This window comes from Nestor notabilis, unplaced genomic scaffold (genome assembly GCF_000696875.1).
Source record: "Nestor notabilis isolate BGI_N333 unplaced genomic scaffold, ASM69687v1 scaffold23157, whole genome shotgun sequence".
Classification (NCBI taxonomy): domain Eukaryota; kingdom Metazoa; phylum Chordata; class Aves; order Psittaciformes; family Psittacidae; genus Nestor; species Nestor notabilis.
In genome coordinates, this window is record NW_009936385.1 from 1,307 (window position 1) to 23,715 (window position 22,409).

The following is a 22,409-nucleotide window of genomic DNA, read 5'->3' on the forward strand; positions in this document are numbered from 1 at the left end:
TACAAGCACCAGATGTTCAGCACATCTGTTCTGCAAAGAGAGATGTGAGGAATCAGCATGAGATTTTGTGATGGGGAGGCAGCAGAAAGAGGCAAATTTCAGCACAACTGCAGTGCTCGAAGGAACACTGAGCAGAAAGACCTTAAGCACACTGGGGTCCCCCTTGTGCTGCAAGTTCCCACCTCAAAGTCGCAGTGTGAGCAATGATAATCTCGATTTATAGGCAGCTCTCCTGCTGTGCTGTGCTCACACTGGCTCTGCTTTGTGCTGCTGCTGGCCTAGGCTGGGTTTCTTCACGTGAGGACATCAGAGATGGCATGTGGCAGGGTTTGGAAAGCTCTGGGGTGAAGAGAGTGTGAGGACATGTATCACATTCCCTTCAACAGTAGCTGCCACTGCAGCCCAAAGGACCTCGTGCACAGGTCAGCTGCAGAAGCAAGTTAATACTGAGCACGCATGCTCTTGCCAAGTTTATTCCATGACTCTTCTAATTTGGGATAGAAAAACACCATCTGGGGCACCCCGTTCAGAGGGCTGCTGAGCCAGGCCTTAGTGAAGACAGACTCATTTTTCCACAACCAGCCTGGCACTTGTTTCTAAAGCAGAATGAATGCCCCAAACTATGCCCATACGTAACTAGTTTGTCTGGTCGTTCCTCCTTGCTTCCTGCACAGTGCAACACACCACAAGAACTGCTTCTGCCATGCTCCATGTGACTCCTGGGCTTCCTCAGCTGTTTATGTCTTCTGCAGCCATTTACACACCAGAGTAAGGCATTAATAAAACAACAACAGGGCTGTGGGTGGTTATACATGCTTTGCACCACCTGCAATGATAATGTGCATGTTTGAGGATCTGTATCCTCTAGTTCTGTGCAATGGGAGAGCTGCCTGGGTTTCCTGCTAGGAAAACATTGTGGCATTACGCAGGCTGCAAAGGACATGAAGAAGTTGCTGTGTGCCCAGAACAACCATAGCTGTTGCAAGTAGGTCAGGTGAGAACGTCAAGCTGCCTGCAAACACATGATTATACATGGGCCTTTGAACCTCGACTTTGTGGCTTTTCAGAGGTGTAGGTGGAGTCCTTGGCCATGAAGTACGTGCTTTGTCACTTCACAGCCCGTGTCCGGGGATTTGAGCTTGGCTGAACACAACAGCTTTGTGTACGGATGCGGGAGCAGGGTATGGCACTGCGCGGCTCTCAGGGAAAAGGATTGGGATTGTCTGGAATTCCTCTCAGCAAGATATTTGTTTTGCAACATGAACACCCATAATTTGAACACTGACGTCTGAGTTGTCCCCTGGTGCTCAACTCTGCAGAGTCATGGGGTAGGGAGGTAAAATTCAGAACTTTGCTGAACAAGCCAAAACACCCCAACAACTCTTAAGTTTGCAACAGAAACTTCCTATGGTGCCAACAGCTTGGGATGCCATTTCATCTTAAATCAAGGCTGCTGTAGGAGAGCCAACAGAATCTGGAAATTAGGGCTATGCTGTTCATGGGTTTTGTATTACTCTGTTTTGAACAGAGCCCAGAGGACCTTGGCGTGAAGCCATTGTCCAAAACAATGCAGGGAAGCATATGTGGTTTGAGAATTACTCAATACCATTTGAGCTTTCAGTTTTTCCTGTCTTTCATTCCAAAAGGTATGAGGGTTCCAGGACTCAGTTTTCTCTACAGTAAGCAGCTCCACACATTAATGTGCACTAAAATCCTTCACCATTGCAGCTTTCACATGCAGTGCTGTGGCTTCCCTCTAGAAACTGCTTGGAAGCAGTAAGAATTTAAACTGAAAATAAATATATTTATATATAAAAGTAGAACTCACTGGAATAAATTACACATAGTTTAATACTAATATTCCTATTAGCCATTGTATTATTGCTAAAATTTAGCAGCCAGGAGCAGCAGAATTCAGAAGAGCCACCTTGCTGTTGCTGCATATCCAAAAACCACATGATGACCAGCAGCAAAAGTCAGAGCTGTTCACACATTAACAAATTTAGCCCAGGGCTCAGGATCTGTACACGAAGGATCCAGCATTTAAACCCCACTTTGCCATAAAATGGGGTCTGGATGGTTTTTATACACAGTGCAGGCCACCCATCTGAAGTTAATTCCCCTGCAGCTCCTCAACTGGGCAGTTTGTGCTATGGGATAATCCTCCAGACAAGGGCAGGGTGAATCCTTGTCATGTGTACTGCTGTTACAAAACTCTTCTGCTTCCAGGGGAATCCCACCTTATGTCTCTGTACTAATATTACTGCATCCAACTCTGGCTGGTCCACAGAAAATACAACTAAATGGAGTTTTTTATCAAGTGCTAACTGTATCTACGGCTACCGTTTTCCTGCTTCTTCGGAACAAAGTGAAGGCATTCTCCCATTCTTAACCATTTCAGTAAAGGACTAAAAACCCATGAAAAAATTAGATTGTTTACTGGGATTAGAGAGGGACTGAGGAGGAAATAATGGGCAGATACCATGTCATGTTAGTGCAGACAACAGTGTCAAAGAGTAATAATAAAATGTTTTCCTTGAAGCTTCACATCATTCTAAATCCACCTGAAAATACTTAAACTGCCTGAATGGAATCTGTTGAAATATGGCAGATTAATTTAACTTACTAACAAGCAATAAGTATGTAAGAAGTGCTAAGTTAGGACATGCAGACTTCTACAGAGTTTCAGAAAACAAGTGCGAATAATTTGCTAGAATTAGCTACAAAACTAGGAATTATCTGACACATTGAAATGTCTCTGCTTTCAGCATTGCTGGCTGGGATATCTATTGGAAAATACTTGAAAGTAGTAACACAAATGTTGCTTTTTGTTTAGAACAGCAGGATTACAGGAGGCATTAGGCTGTATATTTTAAGAACTCTGGAACAGGAAAAAGAGAAAGAGGATCAAAGGCTGATAAAATTCACCAGAACTGTTGCTTAACTGTACCTTTCTTCTCTCTACTGAAATCCCAACTCTCCAGCAGTTGCAATTCAGGGCTTGCTGCTCTACTTCCATCTCTTCACCCAGCTTGGGTCCTGGAAATCTGATTGATGGGCTTGAGTATGATACTGCCAGACAGAGCTTGGCCCTGCTTCATTTGGGCCTGAGCATGAGGCATCTTCATGCCAACGTTTGTTGTAAGAGCTCTTTGCAGAGAAAAAATCTTTATTCTTCCTTGAGAGCAAACTTCTCCTCTGAAACATAACACAAATGTTACTGTAAGCCAAGGGTGGCTGAGCTGTTGAGCTGCTCAAGTGCAGTTCCTGTGCCAAGGCACCATCCTGTGAGCAGTAAGGTGTTGCTCACAGCACCGCACTGCTGGGGGTCCCATCCACACCCCAGCCCAGCTCCATCCTGAGCAGGCTCCTGGGGAACTGCTGTCACCTCCTGCCTGCTGGCTGCTCCCAACCCTCCCCTCCGTGTCCAAGAAAGGGAGACTGGTGAATATACACTAGAGGGTGACACCATGGAAGGTCAATATCCTTGCAGAAGACTATTCATAGGATTGTAGAATGCTTTGGGTTGGAAGGGACCTTAAAGCTCAACCAGTTCCAACCCCCTGCCATGGGCAGGGACACCTTCCACTAGAGCAGGTTGCTCCAAGCCATGCCAAGAGAGTTAAACAAGTTTTGCCATGAGCAGCAGACTTGCGAACCCTCTTTTCCTGCAGTTTTGGATAAGTTTTTGCCTTCACTCTTGGTTCCTTCAGCCATAGGACCCCAGCCTGGCTGTACACATAGCCACAGCTGGGTTCTTTTCCTAGGTGGGGCAATTACTGGAATCTTCTACTCAGAACAAGGGCTTTTCCTGGAACTTGTTCTTCTCTGTTCAAACTTGGCTGGGACAGCCAGAAAGCTGAAAAATTATTGCAGAATACAGACAGAAAGAGCATGTGCCTAAACTTCAGTTCTTCAGGAAATCAAGCTACCACTATCCTTCACTTCCCCATCAGCCCCAAGGGAGATGGTACAGTAACCTCTGGAAATAAAACACTTGGAGCTTTTGTTCTGCCCTGCCAGGGTCCTTGCTCTGTTGGAGAAATTACAGATGGGATAATTCAACAACACGAAGCACTTAAATGTTAAGCTAAATATTCTACCTTTTGCTGTTCAGCTGGTGGTTCTTCAGCAAACTCTCTTGCAGTACGGTCTAGCTCATCTGGCCTCTGATGCTTCTTCAAAGCAGCCAGCACAGCATCATGAAGAGTTAGAAAGAACCTTTCTTTGGTGATACAGCTGTCAAAGAAATCATTCTTCTCAAAGTCTGCTACCACGGAGGCTATAAAAAATAAGGGTAAATAAATACAGCAGCAAAATCACACCAAACAGTACAGCTAAATCATTTCACTTAAGTTTAAAACTTATCCTTGGAAATAATTCAATGTTAGTAAACAAATACTGTACTCACAGTGACAGCCAGCTATAAGGACTGTAATGCCAATACTGTGAAACATATGGATGATCTGTGGAAAGAATTCCATGCAGGCATTAGAGCAATTCTCATTACACAAGTGCACTAGAAGGTGAAAAATAAACAAGGAAATAAAACCTCCCTTGTAGTATTTTATGTCCAAAGAAAACCCTTATTCCTGCATCTCAAATCCTGGTTTTGAGTTCAGCATTTAACAGCCATCTACATCTGTACCTGTACATGTACCTGTACATGTACCTGTATCTGTATCTGTATCTGTATCTGTATCTGTATCTGTATCTGTATCTGTACCTGTATCTGTATCTGTATCTGTGTCTATCTATCTCTCTCTCTATATATATGTACATCTATATTACATATATCTGTATCATGTATAGTCCCTTAACTTGGTGTGAAAGGAATCGGATTTCAGAGAGGATAGATTCTCATCATTTTCTCAATCCCTGACCCTTTGTAATTAAAACATCTCAAAGCTGGTTTTGGGCTTTTATTAAGGCAATTAAACTTGCTATTTCAGAGAATCACAGAATTTCAGATCACGGGGCTGTAAGGAATCTGGAAAGTCTCTGACTTTACTCTCTTTCCTCAGCAGGAGGGTCGTTTAATGGTTGGCAAATCAATCTTCAAGGATTTGGAGGGCATTGGCTCAGTCCACAATCATTCCCAATAGGTGTTATTCTAATCTGTTATTAAACACAAATCTTTTGTTTGTTTAATTAAGCACAAATCTTTTGTTTGTTTAATTAAACACAAACTCTGAGCTGCAGAGTTTGAGGGAGCTGACTAAGAACCCATCTGGAACTGTATCTTTCTGAGAAGCAGAGCTACATGACATTTATTTTTACTGAAGATACATCTCCATTGGCTCAGATCCCCACTTGAAGACTTTAAAGTCCCAGGCATACATCAAAGAAAAGGCTAATTAGGGATTAGTAACACCAAAATCACTCTAGGAGAAGACGGTGGGTTTATATCTGACACTTTGAAAGGACAGCATTTTTAAGTGTCCAGCTAGAAGAAAGAATAACCAGTCAAAATGGCAAAAACCTCCAAGTAGACATTTTTATAAATGCATTTTTAGTTTACATGATTCTAGAGCTGGTCACAGTGGAGGACTGGGGTTTGCATCTCTGTTGTATGGATAGTGGGGCTTCTGCTTGTAAAAATAAAGTGGGAATTTGTTAATTTCTGAAACTTGATAGACAAATCTAGTGCCTATAAAGGTGCAGGCTGTTGTGTATCAGGACATTTTAGGCCAAATAAGAAACATAAGACATTGGGTAAACTCCAGGTTTCACATCTATGTGCAGCTGGGTTACTTACCTGTCGCAGTAAATCGGAACCTGTCAAATCCACAAACTGCACCATGCTGAAGTCAAAAACAATGGTGTGAACTGGACAGGGCTGATGCAGTGGCTGTTGTTCCTGACCAAAATGTACGGAGGAATTATCGATTGCAGAGCCCGGTGCACGGCAGGCTCTTCTGTCCTGCTCGTTCCTTCCAGTCCTAACCCCTCTGTTAAAGTTTGGGGATGCATCAGCAGCTCCCATCAGCATCATCCTGGAGCTGAGTTTGTCTCCATACTTTGACCAACGTACCAAATTCACTGAAGATGATGAGGACTGGCTGTCTGAAGAAGGTCGCTTCACCAGTTTCTCACTATATAATATCTAAGATGAAAAACAGAGAGTACACCAGTGGCTGGAAGACTTGGGCTGAGGAGGTGGGAATTTCTTTGCTGCAAGTAAGACAGTGCTGTAAATCATATGATCATAGAATGCCAGACTGGTTTGGGTTAGAAAGGACCTTAAAGCTCATCCAGTTCCAACCCCCTGCCACAGGCAGGGACACCTTCCACTAGAGCAGGTTGCTCCAAGCCCCTGTGTCCAACCTGGCCTTGAACACTGCCAGGGATGGGGCAGCCACAGCTTCTCTGGGCACCCTGTGCCAGCGCCTCAGCACCCTCCCAGGGAAGAGCTTCTGCCTCAGAGCTCATCTCAATCTCCCCTCTAGCAGGTTAAAGCCATTCCCCTTGTCCTGTCCCTACAGACCCTTGATCAAAGCCCCTCTCCAGCTTTCTTGTTGGCCCCTTTAGGCACTAAGGTATTTCTTCTCTCATGGTAAAATCCACATCTGAAATAACACTAAATATAGGTCAAACACACAAGAGTATGTGAAGTAGCAAGTTAGCTTAGGCGAGCCTGAGATGTGGTTAGCAGAGTGCCTTCAGCTACCCTATAGTACAGTGGTACCTCATTCTTCCATACTGGAATGGCCTGGACTTCCAGAGGCCTGTGATACCGGAATCTGGAATACTTGTGACCTCTACCTTTCAGAAAAGAAAAGAAGATTAAAAGATGGCCTGTGGCGACTGCCTTTCTGGGCAACAGAAAGCTGACCCTTACTGGCTGAGTTCTGCAGACCTTTGACTCATCTGCTTCTTGTATGACAGCTGCTCACAGAACACACCAATTTAATCATGTTTTCTTTCTTAATAGTTCCTTTTTATAAGGCAAGAAAGGAAAAGCCACTCTTTGCATTTTTATACTTCAGAAGATGATGTTAAATTATTTACCACTTCCACTTCCTAAGCACCTTGGTGCCACAGATGTTTTCCTAACCACTGTCTTTCAACCCATTTATTATACAATGGCTTTTAAAATCACATGTAACTGCTTGAGAAATATCTTCTGAAGACTGTCCATTCCATGAAGTCCCTTTCTAAGACATTTTGGAAAATTCAAATAGAAAGTATTCGATATGAGTGACTCTAGAAGATGCACAATGGACAATTACAAATATAAGAAATCCTCTAAACTTGATAGTCTTATGATGATATTTGTAGCTGTCTTTGAGATATTTTGTACTTGCACTTCGCATTGGAAGAAATTCCTCATAAGTAAGGGAATTTCTCAATCTATAGGGAGAAATAAGAAAATCCCTATTGAAGGCCATAATTCTTGTAGCTGTGTTGAATACTTCAACTGCTGGTTAAATTCTCCCAGTAAGATGAACTACTATTGCTCTATCACATAAAGTATGTGTAAAGAAATACAGTGGTAATGTTTGCTTATTTCCATACAGCAAATATATATATATGCTTTATATAAACATTTACAGCCCTTTCAGTACTGGCAAGTTAAGCCTGTTTTCTTCAGTAATGCAAAACCAGGCACCTCAGAGCAACAGACTAAATACACTCTTAAAGCTGACCATAGTTGGTGGTAGAGGTGGATCACAGACACAAAAGCATGTACGATCTTCTCTTCCCACTGTAGTGTCAGCCAGATGATGTGAACTAAAAGACCTCATTTCACTTACATCTAGAGGAACTGTTTTCATATCCATCTGGAAAAGAAAGGCAGATTTATTCAGGTTTTTATCTCCCTAATGCAGGTCCTTAAAAACTGCTGACTGAAAAAGTGACATTTACCTTATTCAACAAATAGGTTTTGAAGCAATTCATGTTGGCAAAAGAGATGGAAGAACAGCACTGGAAGATTTTGATTCCTTCAATCTCCTTTGCCTGTAAAACAAAAGTTATATGTTAGGGTTGTAACTAGCAGAAGCTGGTTTTCCCCTACTGACTGTGTTGTAGCCTGCAATGTCCTACCCTAAGGATGGAGTCTGGCTGGTCCCTCTGTTGACTACCCTGGCAGTGGTGTTGCGAACAGGGGTAATAGGTTTAAACTGAAACAGGGGAAGTTCAGGTTAGATATAAAGCAGAAGTTCTTCCCTGTGAGGGTGCTGAGGTGCTGGCACAGGGTGCCCAGAGAAGCTGTGGCTGCCCCATCCCTGGCAGTGTTCAAGGCCAGGTTGGACATAGGGGCTTGGAGCAACCTGCTCTAGTGGAAGGTGTCCCTGCCCGTTGCAGGGGGCTAGAACTGGATGAGCTTGAAGGTCCCTTCCAACCCAAACCATTCCCTAATTCTATGATTCTGTGATTCTCTTGCACTTAAAAACATTCCTCCAGCAGATCTATCACAGCTGACACTTGGCTGCTCCTATATAAAATAAAGCAAATTATTTTTACTGCTCATCACAGAAAACATACACTAGATCTTTGTCTTACTAACTTTGTCCTTACATGAGTCTATTTTTTGCAAATCATCATCATAGCATTGGGAATGTACCCATGTGGCAAAGGCAAAGCTCTCTACTGCTGCATTGCCTACATCTGCATGGTGCAGGTCTTGAAAAGAATGTGTTAAAAAGGCCCTGCCTGTTTTCCCATCACTGGGAAAACCTGTGAGTCAGTTTAGCACATGCACAGCCAATGTGAAAACACATGTGGGATGGACAAAACCAGACTGAGAAAGGCAGGTCAGCAAAAAAGAAATGCCAAACAGCTCATGGACAGCAGAGCAGCTTCCACCATGGAGACAGCAGAGGTGGACACAAGGTGCTCCAGGGGCCTGAGCAGGCTGCGTGAGGTATCTGCATCACTTCACACTGTAAATACTTCACTATTCTTCAGAGTTTTGAATCAAATGAACTGAGTCTGAATGGTGACCCCCAGGCATTTAAGGGAAGAAGCTGAATTACAGAGAAAGATGGAATATTTGCTTTTTGTTTCCTCTTACAGCTTTGTAGTCAGATAAACTTCTATAAATATTCATGTTTGGAATCTGTCCCAGCATCACCATCTTCATCCTGAAACAAGATGTTTATTAGGTTTTCACAGAGAACCAAGAAATACCATCTGTTCCCAAAAGGTTGATCTCCATTTCTCTCCTCTCTACTAGATACACCAACTGTAACTTAGAGGGTGTGAGGACATAAAGTTATTCACTTACAATCAGGGTTCTTTGAGTAGGAGAGCAGTATACAAGTACAGCCTTCAGCCACACTGGTGTCCTCAAGAGGGTATAATGTCCCATTTCTAGCTCTGGAACACTTGGATTATTGTTATTACACTTGTTTCCCCACAGCTCTCCTCAAAGATCCATTTGGTGGAGGCAGCTGTAACCTGTGCTTGGAGCTGCACATAGGCTAGACCTGATCCAGAGCTCATGCAGAAACATTAATGCAGAGTTTTGCCTTGAAGGAGAGTCTCCTGTTGTGGGGACCATGCTTTGCTAGTAGTGGTGCTGCATGACTCTGGGGAAAGTTCTGGTTGCTTCAAGGCATGAGTGGAATAAACACGTGGCTGGCTGGCTGCTGGGGAACTGGAAGGCAGTGGGTCCTGGTGTATGGAAAATTGTTGTCAAGACACTCTATTCAAAGTAATCTGTTGGCGGATAACTTCCCATGCTTTTTTGAGCATAATGCCTTCACTGGTAGGAAATTGATAAGCATTAATGTATCCTGAAGGTGGTATGGACAACAGGGAAACTGAACTGTGGCTGCAGAAATGCCCTTTTACAATGCTCATTAAATGCCAAGGCGAACCCAAGAGCATAACTCTGAGCAGAGCTAATACAGTGAGTGCCAGACAGCAACTGAAATTCTTCCTGGAGGTATCCTCACAGAGCTACTCTGGATCAGATCACGAGCAGTTCAGTATTTGCAGCATCTGAGTTTCTTCCTACCTCTTTCCATGTTGTTTGAGAGGCTCCAGTCTACTCAGACAAGCGCCTCCCTATCATGGCAAATCTCATGAGGTGTGGCTTGGATTTATGAATGATTTTCCTGTTTGGATTAGCAGCTAATAAACTGAGTAATGCACGCCTGACATAACTTCCCTCCCCTATCACAGACTGAGTTGATGGGGAAGATAAAGCAACTTGGTAGATGGCAGTGAAGACTGAGGAATGTATTTGAAATAAAGGCACAACATCTCATTTTATCCCTATACAAGTGCATATAGAGATCACCTCTCCTGGCTGATGGCTACAGCACAATAAGCAGCCTTCAAGAACATGACACACCTGCAGAAGGGACCATAAACTTGAGGAGATTACTGGATGCTGACAGCATCAGGTTGGATATAAGGAAGAAGTTCTTTACCGTGAGGGTGATGGGGCACTGGAACAGGTTGCCAAAAGAAGTGGTAAATGCTCCATCCCTGGTGGTGTTCAAGGCCAGGCTGGACAGAGCCTTGGGCAACATGGTCTAGGGTGAGGCGTCCCTGTCTATGGCAGGGGGGTTGGAACTGGATGATCTTAAGGGCCTTTCTAATCCAAACCATTCTATGATTCTACGATTCTATGACTAAGTCATCCAGAATAACCTGACTGAAGTATTGATGAACATGAAACAGCTTTTTCACTGTCACATGTATAACTCTCTCTAAAGCATCAACTCTAAGAAAAACAGTATTTTCTTTTAGAAGTTACAAGTACCTGTGTAACCTAATGGTGATAAGGAGGAATGTGAATCCCATGGCGATCACTAAACCCATATCAAGACCCAAACAAAGCACTGCAGCAAAAGTTACCAGCCAAATAACCTTGAAAGAGAGAGAGAGAGAGAACATGAACATTAAAAAGATGAAAAATGATCGCTAACTCAGACCCAGCATTTACAGATTGCAGACAATATAAAGGCCTGGACATGGTAACACATGAAAGGCTTTGTTGGCACAGCTAGACCAACCCAGTCCTGGAAGCAGTTGCAAACAAGGATCACAAATTCCAGTTCAAATCTCGAGATGTTTTATCAGGACCTCTAAAATTAGGAAAACCCATGTCATATTGGGGGTCTTTATAAGAAATCCTGCACAAGAGCTGACATGAGCATGTGGCTCTGTCTCGCAGCTTGACAATTGCCTTCTTAAGGGATCTGGGAAGAAACAACAAGAATACGTTTTCTCTCTATAGAATGAATTGCAAATTGATTTGAAGAGATGTCATGACACTTTTCTTCAGGACCTATTTCAAAGGGAATGGCCACTGCTTTGCCCTGCCCTCGTGAAACATCCATTTCTCCCTTTAGGACACACTCCAAATCCTAGGTGGCTTTTCTTGACACTTACAAAATAATACTTATCTTTTCTCCACAGCAGGGGGACATCCCGAAATTTTTGAAGAAAAGGAGACACGTTAAATACCACAATAGCAGCCAGGATACACTGTGCAAATCAAACAAATAACATCTATTATTTCGGGGGTTTTTTTGTTTGTAACCACAAACAGATATCCATGACAACCTGCTTGAAATTAAAATCTTATCATAGCTTTATTTCCATCATTAGACATTAGGCAGCAGCTCTTCCCTGTGAGGGTGCTGAGGCGCTGGCACAGGGTGCCCAGAGAAGCTGTGGCTGCCCCATCCCTGGCAGTGTTCAAGGCCAGGTTGGACACAGGGGCTTGGAGCAACCTGCTCTAGTGGAAGGTGTCCCTGACTGTGGCAGGCGTTTGGAGCTGGAGGAGCTTTAAGGTCCTTTCCAACCCAAACCATTCCATGATGTATAACAGTTCTCCTCTGATCTGCAAACCAACAGGAAACCAACATACAATGATTTCACAATCGCTTCTGCCAATACAACTGGACTTCCTCTTGAAATGCTCTGTGTAGTTTCCATTACTGAGTTCTTCTCCTGCAGCACTAGGAGAAAGGCCAACACTATCTATCTGCAGCATTATGAGCTGCTGTTTCAAAGAATGGTTTCAATTAGCACAGGCAGTTCATTGCCAGATTTAGAAAGTTGTCTGACACCATTTGTTGAAACAGCCTCTTAGCAAAGAGGAGGAGACTGAAGGGGAGTAGATGGTTAAATTCTGTTTTGTCAACTAGTTTTGGGAAAGGGATTTATTTTCCCATCTTACAAGAAGGCCAGGAAAAAAAGTCAGGAAGTGGTTCCCTAAGAGAACTTACTGAATAAAAGGAAAGTCTAGATAAAAATCTAAGGGAAAACTGGAAAACTGAGTACTCTCATTAACCCACAATCACAAAATGTTTATGTGTATTGCAATGGCAATACAAAATCCACAGAAGGCAGTTTAATACTCCATATGGTTTTAAAATAAATCTCAAGGACTGAGCTAGAATCAGAGCTACTAACCCCAAATTTACATTTGGAAAATTTTATTTACACTAAAGATTTTGAAGCACCCATCGTGGAACCACTTATAGTGATGCAAGAGAGAAACTCAGGAATATGTTACACAGATGTGCAAAAGCTTTAAGACGTGAAACTAGAAGTGAAACACAGTGTTTAACTTACAGATACTGGCACTGAAACTGCAATTCAGTTTTAGCCCATGAAGTTTAGCTTGTACTGATCAGTGAGAGATGGGAGAGAGATGACATACCCATTACCTAAGACGTTGGCCTGCTGAAATTTAGGAGTGTTTAGAGTCATTGCTGTGGTTTGGCCCATCCCTGAAAACAACTAACTCAGAGCCTGATTAATCCTTAACAATCCAGAAAAATCTTCATATTACCTTTAGAAAAACCTTCATTTTATGCCTAGAAATAAGGAGGCTGCTGCTGGAACTACTTCAGGTTCACTTACATTAGGTATCATCTGGAAAAAGTGTCCTAGATTCAGCGCAATCACCAGCATCACACATGCTCCAATTGCTGCTGCTAACTGAACAGAAATCCCACATCAGACAGGCCTGATGGAAACATTTGCTTCCTTGTAAGTAAAGTTTGGAAGCCCAACTCACCTGGGTCCTTCCACCTGTCCTCTCCTGAATGACAGTACCAGAAATAGTACAGCTAACAACAAAGCTTCTGAAAAATGAGCTGCAGATATTGCATAGCCCCACAGCTATAAGCTCCTGTAAAACAGACACAGAAGGAAGCACAGAAAACCCCAAATGAGTGACTTACCTTCATAGAAGTAGCTTACCAAGAATTCCTTTCCTTTTGCCCATGCTTGCTGGTTGCTCATCTGTGTTGCTAAGCTCAGGAAACCTTCTAGAAAGCAGGGCTAAAGGAGCTCTCTTAAAACTCATACAGTTTACACAGCTGAGGGTCGCATGGACAAAACAATTCCGTTCCTTCTTTCAAAGAAACCCACCTAGAACCAACCCCAAAGCTATGAAGCACTGACTTTTGAGCTGCGAAGTGGCAAATCTCAGTACGCAGCATAGTGCACCTGGAGAAAAGCTGAGTGGAAAAGACATTCCCTTTATATTTATCCCCAGAGGCTTTGGAAAATCAGGTCAGCTTCCTTACTGGCTTAGTTCCATTCTAGTAAAGATCCAACACCATCACAACAAGCTAAACATGCAAAACACCTAATGCTTGCTAACCCTAGAACACTGGAAACTAACATGGTTTTAGCTTAAAAGCCTCTCAGAGCAGAGCACCCATATACTGGGATTCACAGTGTACGAGAGAACATATAGAGAACAACTACAGCTGCTCTGGCCATTTACAATTCCAGCTATTACGCTTTAATAGTCCCATGGATTCATGACAGCAACGGTCATTTACAGCACTACCTGTGCATGAGATTCATCCCAATCCCTGTGAATATACAAAAGCCTCTTGGTCAAAGGCAGCTGTGTTTTGGCCTTCGTATTATTGGCTTGTAACATCCACTTTCCATAGGGAAGGGTAACAAGTTGTTACAAAACCATCATCTGGCATATTCATTTGCATTTCTACCACTGCCAGCTAGTCAGTGGCTTTGCAAATCAAATTCAGCTTGTTTCTTGTCCTAGGAAGTACGTGTAGTTGTGTTCTCACCTGATTGCTGGCGATACGGTAGCTGTGAAGTGAAGCATACCTCTCCCCAACAAAAACAAGGAGGAAATAGCTCACAGTAGCAATGGAGAAGGCATGCAGTATGACCTTGTTCAGGTTTGATACATCTGGCACTGCAGGAGGCAGAAACCTGCAGAATCAGAGAACAGATGAGCTTAGACCTGAGCTCTGTCCACAGGAACTCCAAACCCAGGATTACCATCACAAGCATCCAGCACCCCACAGAAGGTGCTCTCAGTCTGTAAGACTTCTACCTCACACAAAATGCAAATTCCTTCCTCTGTGTGCTAACCAAAACCTGACGCTAATGCAGAAAACTGTTGTTTGAATTCTACATATGCTTGGAAATGCTGATGCAATTAAAACTCTTGAAGAGCTGTTCCTCTAGTTCTACATCCCAGTAAAATCAACCCACATCAGATTTCAAAAACAGGCTGAAACATCTATGATCTCTTTCTTATCTCAAAAGTACAACCTCATAAACAGCACAGACAACTAACCTCTGAGGAATCATACTGACCACAGCATTACTAGATTCAGCACGAAGATGAATGAAATTAGAAATAATGGTGACTGTGATAATCTGGGAAAGAAAACAAGAAGCAATACCAAAGATTAGACAGCATTTGCTCATGAAGCTGTACACAGTCTATGAAAAGGCAGTTAATCCTGTAGGGGTATTTAAAGGACTTAAGCACAGATTCAGTGTGCAAGGAATATATGAACTGTGTTGTGAAATGAAGTGTATTATATGCTGTGTTAGTTCTGTTATTGCAGTGGCATTCTGAAGATCACTTACCAAGAGAAGCTCCATAGGAAATGCCATAAGACTACGTTTATAAACTATCATGACTGATGCAGTGACTTGTAGTACAGCCATGCTAAGCAAAAATAGCAATATGCTGGTAGCATTAGCCTTTGGGATAGCCGAGAAGAAATGAAAGAGATTCTGAAAAAGAACCATCAGAGAGCATATCAGAGGCAAGATACTACAGCTATGTTTATACTGCAGGAGATTGACATAAGCTGCCCCGACACTTGAACTCATCCTCTCTGACACCGTGGGATCTTCAGTTAGAAAAAGAGATGCTAAGAGCATGAAATATTAAAAATAAAATCTTGTCTATCTGCAGATACAGATTTGCACAAATAGCTCAGATCTGCTACTGTCATTCTCTCTTCTGCACTACCTTTCTGTCATTATTAAAGTAAATGAGGATGAATTAGCATTAACTTGTCTTTAGCTTAGAGTCTGCTGCTTCTTTGTCAGAAAGATACTATGTGCCCAATAGCTTGTCCATGATGATCTATTGAGGAAAAAAGTACCTTTTCCTCTAATCTTTGCCTTACTACAATTATAGACGTGCTGAAAATACATTCTAGACCTATGTAGGTAATTTAAATATGGACACAGCCTTTTCTTCTTGCATCTCACACAAGCAGCTCCCTACACCATTCAAGCCAACAGGAAGGTGAAGTGAACTACAGCTGAGCCTGGCACAAATATCCCTTAGCAACTGATTTAGAATGGAACTGCCTTCCATTTCTGAAGCTGTTCTTTTCTCTCCCCTCCAAGAAACATGCATTTCTTCGACTAATAATGAATTGACTCACATAGAAAATGTCCAGGGGGCTTGCAGGGATGTCAAGCACGATGTCAAAGATAAAGGTAAGCTGTGCTACAATGACATGCACTGCTGCTGCAGTGAGGCAAGCATCGATGAGAGTCTTTGGCACGTATGTTTTTACAAGCCCCAGGCAACAACAGCCCAGCAGCAACTGCATGGAACAAATGAGAAGAGAGATGTGATATAATTCTCAATGTCTAAACCCACTCTTCTTGTTTTCATGTGACTCTTCACCACCACACACAATGGACAGCTATTTAAACACACCATTTTCATTATGCACAATTAAGTAAGACACTGCCAAACCAAAGCAGGAGCAGTTCACATCAAGTGTGCGCAGTTATGCAGGACTACATATTGCAGAACACATGAATCTTAAACTTACCATATCTTTTCCACACAGCATGACAGGAAGAGACAGACCTTCCTGTCCCACTTTGCACAACATATGTATTGAAATATGCTGAGCTCAGTATTTGTGGTACAAATATGCAAGCAGTTCCAATCCTTACATTCGTATGAAGAATGCACATAAGGATACATCAATTAAGGATATAAAACAGATTCATCTGCTACCTGAATGATTCCAGTCAAAAATGTTATTGATGCAGTAAGTGTCAAGGCCTGAGAAGGGTCTGAGTAGTTGTCTGGTGAACCATTAGAGGACAACGTTTGGTTAAAATTAAGTGTCTTCAGAACGTTTGTTGCTGCCATATTTAGGATGCTGAATGAGCCTGGAGCCAACAGAAAAGAGAACAGAAAATGGAACTGCATGACATGCTGCAACAAAGCTTTATGTTAAACCCACAGAACCATCTCTCCCCTCTACCATCTATCTATGCAGTATGAGACAGTCTATTCTCATTCATATATATATGCCAAATACATAATTAATTTTTACTGTTTCTGAGTAAGTACCTAAAGTTTTCAAAGTCCTGTCTAAAAATTCCAGATTCCTACCATTTTACATGTGAAATCTTCATTTTGTCAGATGCACAAGAAGAAGATTTTAATGTAAAGCACAAAAAAAGGAGCTGTCAGGAAGGGTGAAAAACAGAGAAAGAACTGCCACGTTACCTAAGAGGCCACAGCTCCACTCACCCACTTAGTATGATAATGTGAAGGGCCTTCTCACATGTAATAGCATTTTAATAAGCTAGCTTCTGAATAAATCAAGAGTTCAGTCATGCAAGAAACTGCATGTAGAAGACCAGAAGCCAAACCATTATTCACATCCTGGGGGTAAATGTGGAGGAGCTTCCATTGGTCCTTTAAGTAGGAGCCGTGTCCGTGACGCTCCAGCATCTCCCTTGCACTCATGTGTGTGACACAGGAGCTAACTCAGAGGTACAAAGCACCTCACAGTAGAAACGTGACTGACTTCATGGAATTCTCACTACAGATGAGCTACAGAAGTGGAACAATGATGAACTGAGAATCTTGGGGTCTGGATTCTCACCTCACCTAAACAGCATCCGCCTATTAGATGATACAGATAGGACATCTCACCTGCTTTTTGAAGCAGCATTGAACACAGTCTCCAAGTCCTGCAGAAACATTTCACAGTACAAAACAAACCTCACCAATTGAGATATGACGTGAAGTCCCAAATATAACATATGTCATGGAGCAGCAGAACGCAGAAAGGAAGCCATTGGTATTGGGCAGAGGTAACCTGGTCAGCCAAACTCCCAGAAGCCCTGGAAAGCAAAAGTTTGTTTCTAAAATCAAGCACATTGGGAAGGTGCTCTATCCTTGGTTCTGTTTTTAAGGAAAATTTTGCTGATAGAAACTTGACAACCTTTATAAAAGTCCCAGTTCAGGACCCGATAAAGCCAGGCCAGTTAGTGACAACAGCCATTGTTTTACAACACGGCCCTTGCTAACTAGAAATCACAGAATCCCAGCCTGGTTTGTGTTGGAAGGGACCTTAAAGCTCCTCCAGTTCCAACCCCTGCCCTGGGCAGGGACACCTTCCACTAGAGCAGGTTGCTCCAAGCCCCTGTGTCCAACCTGGCCTTGAACACTGCCAGGGATGGGGCAGCCACAGCTTCTCTGGGCAACCACTCTTCATTTAGGCCACCTATTAGCAGGGGACTGTGCCTGTGAGTATCTAACAGACCTGATTTTGCAAGGCAGATTTTAAAGACCATATTAATTTGTGTGAAGTACAGGAAAATGCTGATATTAGTTTGTATTTTGAGTAGTGTCCTGTCCTTGAAATGACACCATGTAATGAATGTCTGATTATAAAAAAGAATTTCTCCTGCAATATGCAAATAAAGAGGTTAATGATTTAAGGAACTTCCCATGTAACCTGACGATGTTGGATAGAACAGAAGCACATACAGAAGATAGATTGTGAAAAGCATGATATACAAAAGTGTGTTTTTTCTCTCTGCCTACCTTGAGGAATCTGAAACATCCCAACACTTAGGCCTGCGTGCAGATCCCTCATGATCCATTCTCTGAACCGATAGGAAAACAGCCAGTTCAGGATAGGGAACATCATGAGTATGATCTTTCTGAACCTTCTCCAGGAGAATCTGAAAAGAACCAGATAAGCTAAGCCATAGGCAATTTCTCTTACAGTCTCTGCAGTGCTTCTGCACGGCCTCATGTCTGCACAGAAGCTGTGGTAGCTCTCTTCAGGCACTGTGTCCTGTGAAACACATAGGCACCGGCCTTCCATGGATCCAGCTGGCACCCAACATGGATCCTACACAGGCACCCCCCTGCCTTTGCATTCCATTCAGATGAAGTGCAAATACTCTCATGTGCATTCATATGACAGCATCAACTACTTGACCTCATTAACACCACAGCCAAATAGGAAATGGTGTTTTGATTCCTCCTGTCCTGAGCTGGAAGAAAAGCAAACACATCAGGAGTGGCAAAAATAGACAAACCTATCCCATCTCAAAAAAACCAGTCAAGTGTTTCCTGTATGACATGACTGACTAAGGGGACGCAAGCAGGACTTGGCCTATGTGATTTAGTTTGTGGATATGTTTTGGAATCAGAATTTCCAGTAGGTAAACTGATGAACCCCATGACCCCGTGCTCCTTCTTCCCCTTTTCAATCCCTTGGCAATGTTGGTGATTTGCTATTTACAACCCAAATATAAGTGATGTAGTGTCTGCCCAAGGCTTCTGGCTGCCTGGAGCAGTGGCTGTGGGACTGAGCCCAGGTGACATCACTTTGTTGTCCAAGGTGACTACACACTGGGCTGACAAGCAGATACAAAATGGAGAACAGAGGAAACACATGAGACAGGGAAGTGGAAAATAAACCAGGAAAGGTATATGAGGTAGCACGGGAGACACAGTTCTTCAATGACGGGGGGGAGGAGAGGGGGAATAAAGAGATTTTCTTACTTAGCATCGAGTGCAATGATAAAGTTTCCAATAACATTAGCTATGACTTTAGAGCAAAATTCTCCCTGTGATCGCTGGGCAAGACTTATTTTATTGCAGCAGGTGTTTCTAGGTGGACAGACTTTTAATTCCAGATCACAGGTTGTAATTCTAAACAATTCAACCCTTTTGATCAAGTAATTTTATTTCTCTGACTCCAGAACTTCATCCAATCTCCTTTTTTGGTATTTAAAAAGACAGCACTGGAACAGGCGGCTATTGCACAACATGAAGGATCTCACTATTACAGAAATTCATCTAGATGACAAGTCTTCCTGGTGAGTGAAAAGTAGGAAACACAATAGCAACTTAAACCATGGCTCCATTTGCCTTCACTTATCACCAGGAAATTACTTTAGAGCAGTGTAAGTCAGATGTGACCCATAGTTTTAGGCTGCAGTCCCACATAGAGCTGAGCTGGTGTAAGAGCTAGTTATACAGAAAGAGAGGTCTGGCTCCTCTACCTTCCTTTCCCTGTGTGGTCCTGTCCCTTCTGGCACAACAAGCTGGTAGATCAGCTCACCACACCTTGTGGAACCTCACCCGTAGTAGGCTTGAGCCTCAAGTCCTGCCAGGGTCTCAAAACAAGAGTTTAATTTTCAGTGTCAGTGTACCCTCAGTGTAAATGCTGAAATGAAGTCCAGATAGATAATGAATCAGAGATTTTGTATTTACTTTCTTAGGAGGACTTTGTGGAGTAGACATAGCCATAACCATTGACAATCCACTCCGGATACAAAAAGAGACTCAGAAAGAAAACAGAGATATTTGTAGTCACAGAATCCAAAATGAGGATTGGGTTTGAAGGGACTGGTTTGGGTTGGAAGGGACCTTCAAGCGCATCCAGTTCCAACCCCCTGCCACAAGCAGGGACACCTTCCACTAGAGCAGGTTGCTCCAAGCCCCTGTGTCCAACCTGGCCTTGAACACTGCCAGGGATGGGGCAGCCACAGCTTCTCTGGGCACCCTGTGCCAGCGCCTCAGCACCCGCACAGGGAAGAGCTTCTGCCTCAGAGCTCATCTCAGTCTCCCTTCTGGCAGGTTCAAGCCATTCCCCTTGTCCTGTCCCTACAGGCCCTTGTCCAAAGCCCCTCTCCAGGTTTCCTGGAGCCCCTTTAGGCACTGGAGCTGCTCTAAGGTGTCCCCTTCAGGAGCCTTCTCTTCTCCAGCTGCTCCAGCCCAGCTCTCTCAGCCTGGCTCCAGAGCAGAGCTGCTCCAGCCCTCGCAGCAGCTCCGGGGCCTCCTCTGGCCTTGCTCAGCAGCTCCACATCCCTCTTGTGTTGCTGTCCCAGAGCTGGATCAGGACTGCAGGGGAGTCTCCCCAGAGCACAGCAGAGGATGGGAGAATCCCCTCCTAAGTCAAACAAAACTAAAAGGGAAGCTGATGAACGTGCATCCTATTTTTTTTAATGTATTTCCCTTGCCAGAAGAACGTCAGGAATTCTCCTGTGCTGTCAACAAAGCAGCATAGGAGTCTCACTGCCAAGTTGAGTTGCAAGGTAGCTGCAGGCTACATTCTGCAGGACTTCCATGGTAGAAGAGATGCTTCTACTCCCAGTATAATGCCCAAAAGAGAATTTTATCAGATAGGAAAATGAGGCTGTGGAAGCCTTAATGCCTTATCAGTACCTCAGCCTCCCCTACTCTCCTCAAGAAACACAGGAACATAGCTCCAAAACAATGAAAAGCGGTTCCGTCAATCTCAGTAATACCATGGTGCCACTTTGCATGTCCTCAGGTAAGAAGGAACAGAAAAAGGCTCTTGAAATATAAGAAGTATCAAAAGGCACAAATCAGAAAACAGCAGCTGAAAGCCTGTGTCTGACAGCAACACTGGATGGAACTACAACTTCTGGCAGTTTCTCTTTACACTTCATCTATCCCTCTCTCTGTCATAGTCCTGAAGCGAACAGACACTTCTGCAGATTGCAAAGAGCACCTTTGGTAGTGCAGTGATCTTGTACGCTTCAGGTGCAAGCTGCTTTGGTTACCAATCAGTGTAGTTCAGCACTTCAGTTAGCAAGCATCCTTTTTTTACTCTTGGCCTTGAAGATTCTCCTTAGTTTCTTTACCCCTGATAAAGTCCTAGCGTAGAACTCACCTGCAATACAGCCGTCTGTTCTTTCTTGAGATCTGTAGTCCTCTACCCAAGGCAGAGGGTGCTTCTCTTTCACAGTGTGCCTGCAAGTGCGCCTCCGTCTCTACTTCTCTTTGGACCCTGTGAGCAGCTGGTTGCCTGCCAGTGTCCATAGTGTCGTTGAGTGCCATGTCCTCCTCCTGACCACAGTCAGGCACGTACAGAGCAAGAGCAAACGCTGGAGACCACAGGAAACTCTTGGCACTGAGACTGGAAGGAAAAACAGGGTCACTGATGAAGTATCTACTAAAACCAAAACAAAAAGTGCAAGTGATCAGTCCATCCCAACGTAAGTGCTGTGAAGTCAGTAGTTACAGCAGGGATAAGCAAGGCTCTGGAGGCTGAAATCCATGAAAGACATGCTGCTTTTGGGATCAAACAAATCAACTGCCAAATCAGTTGTAGGAATACTGGGTCCTTCTGGAACTTGTCTTGTTCCTGCTTTTCCTCGTGAAGAGCAGCCTGCATCCCCTCCATTTTGTGATCCCAAAAGCAGGCCTGTGTTTAAGGAACTAAATACAGTCACTCTCCATAAACTTATCACAGCTGAGGAAACAGTTTGAATTCGCCTTGTTTCCAATCTTGGAGGCAAAAAAGGTTGAGTCTGAATCATACAGAGAGCAGCTAAATCTGTGGCTGTTAAAATGCCACAACCTGCTGTATAAAATTGGTATCTGATACTGCTCAGGTTTTTAAATCCTGAAAATGACTGACTTGCATTCCTTAGAATTTTAGTATCAGGAAGAAGATCTGAATTCAATCACTGTCACTCAGAATAGCAAAGATGTGAGTTCCCAAAGTGAATACTAAGTAAGTAAAGGGCCAGTGCAAGAGCAGATCTAAGACAAAGTTCTCATACCAACAGCTGTGGCAGAAAACAAATTCAAATTCAGAGCTACCACGTGAAAGTACATTTAAGAAGGGTGGTGACATATAGCAACATGTTTTTTGCTATGGGCAGAACTAAGAAAGAAGAAATATATAAAGGCTGTAAGTAAGCAGTTGAGAGTCTACTCAGAATGCAGTGTAAGTTTTGAGTAAAATTATCATAGAATCATAGAATAGTTTGGGTTGTAATGGACTTTAAGATCATCTAGTTCCAACCCCCTGCCAAGTGCAGGGACACCTTCCACTAGAGCAGGTTGCTCCAAGCCCCTGTGTCCAACCTGGCCTTGAACACCGCCAGGG

The 22,409-nt window shown here is 43.3% G+C and overlaps 1 protein-coding gene across 1 annotated transcript; it reads right to left on the minus strand.

Moving 5' to 3' along the window:
• Positions 1–4,103: 4,103 nt before the first annotated feature.
• Positions 4,104–21,334, minus strand: SLC26A8 (solute carrier family 26 (anion exchanger), member 8; the record flags this gene model as incomplete). The annotated part of the gene is made up of 14 exons (XM_010018321.1): positions 21,186–21,334; positions 18,074–18,213; positions 16,244–16,401; positions 15,654–15,818; positions 14,540–14,622; positions 14,022–14,169; positions 12,992–13,105; positions 12,835–12,912; positions 10,721–10,827; positions 9,020–9,089; positions 7,870–7,962; positions 5,759–6,106; positions 4,412–4,466; positions 4,104–4,282 (listed from the first exon to the last, which is right to left on the minus strand). Coding segments are annotated over exons 1-14 (1,887 nt in total), but the record flags the coding sequence as incomplete, so codon positions are not given.
• Between the last annotated feature and the right edge of the window lie 1,075 nt (positions 21,335–22,409).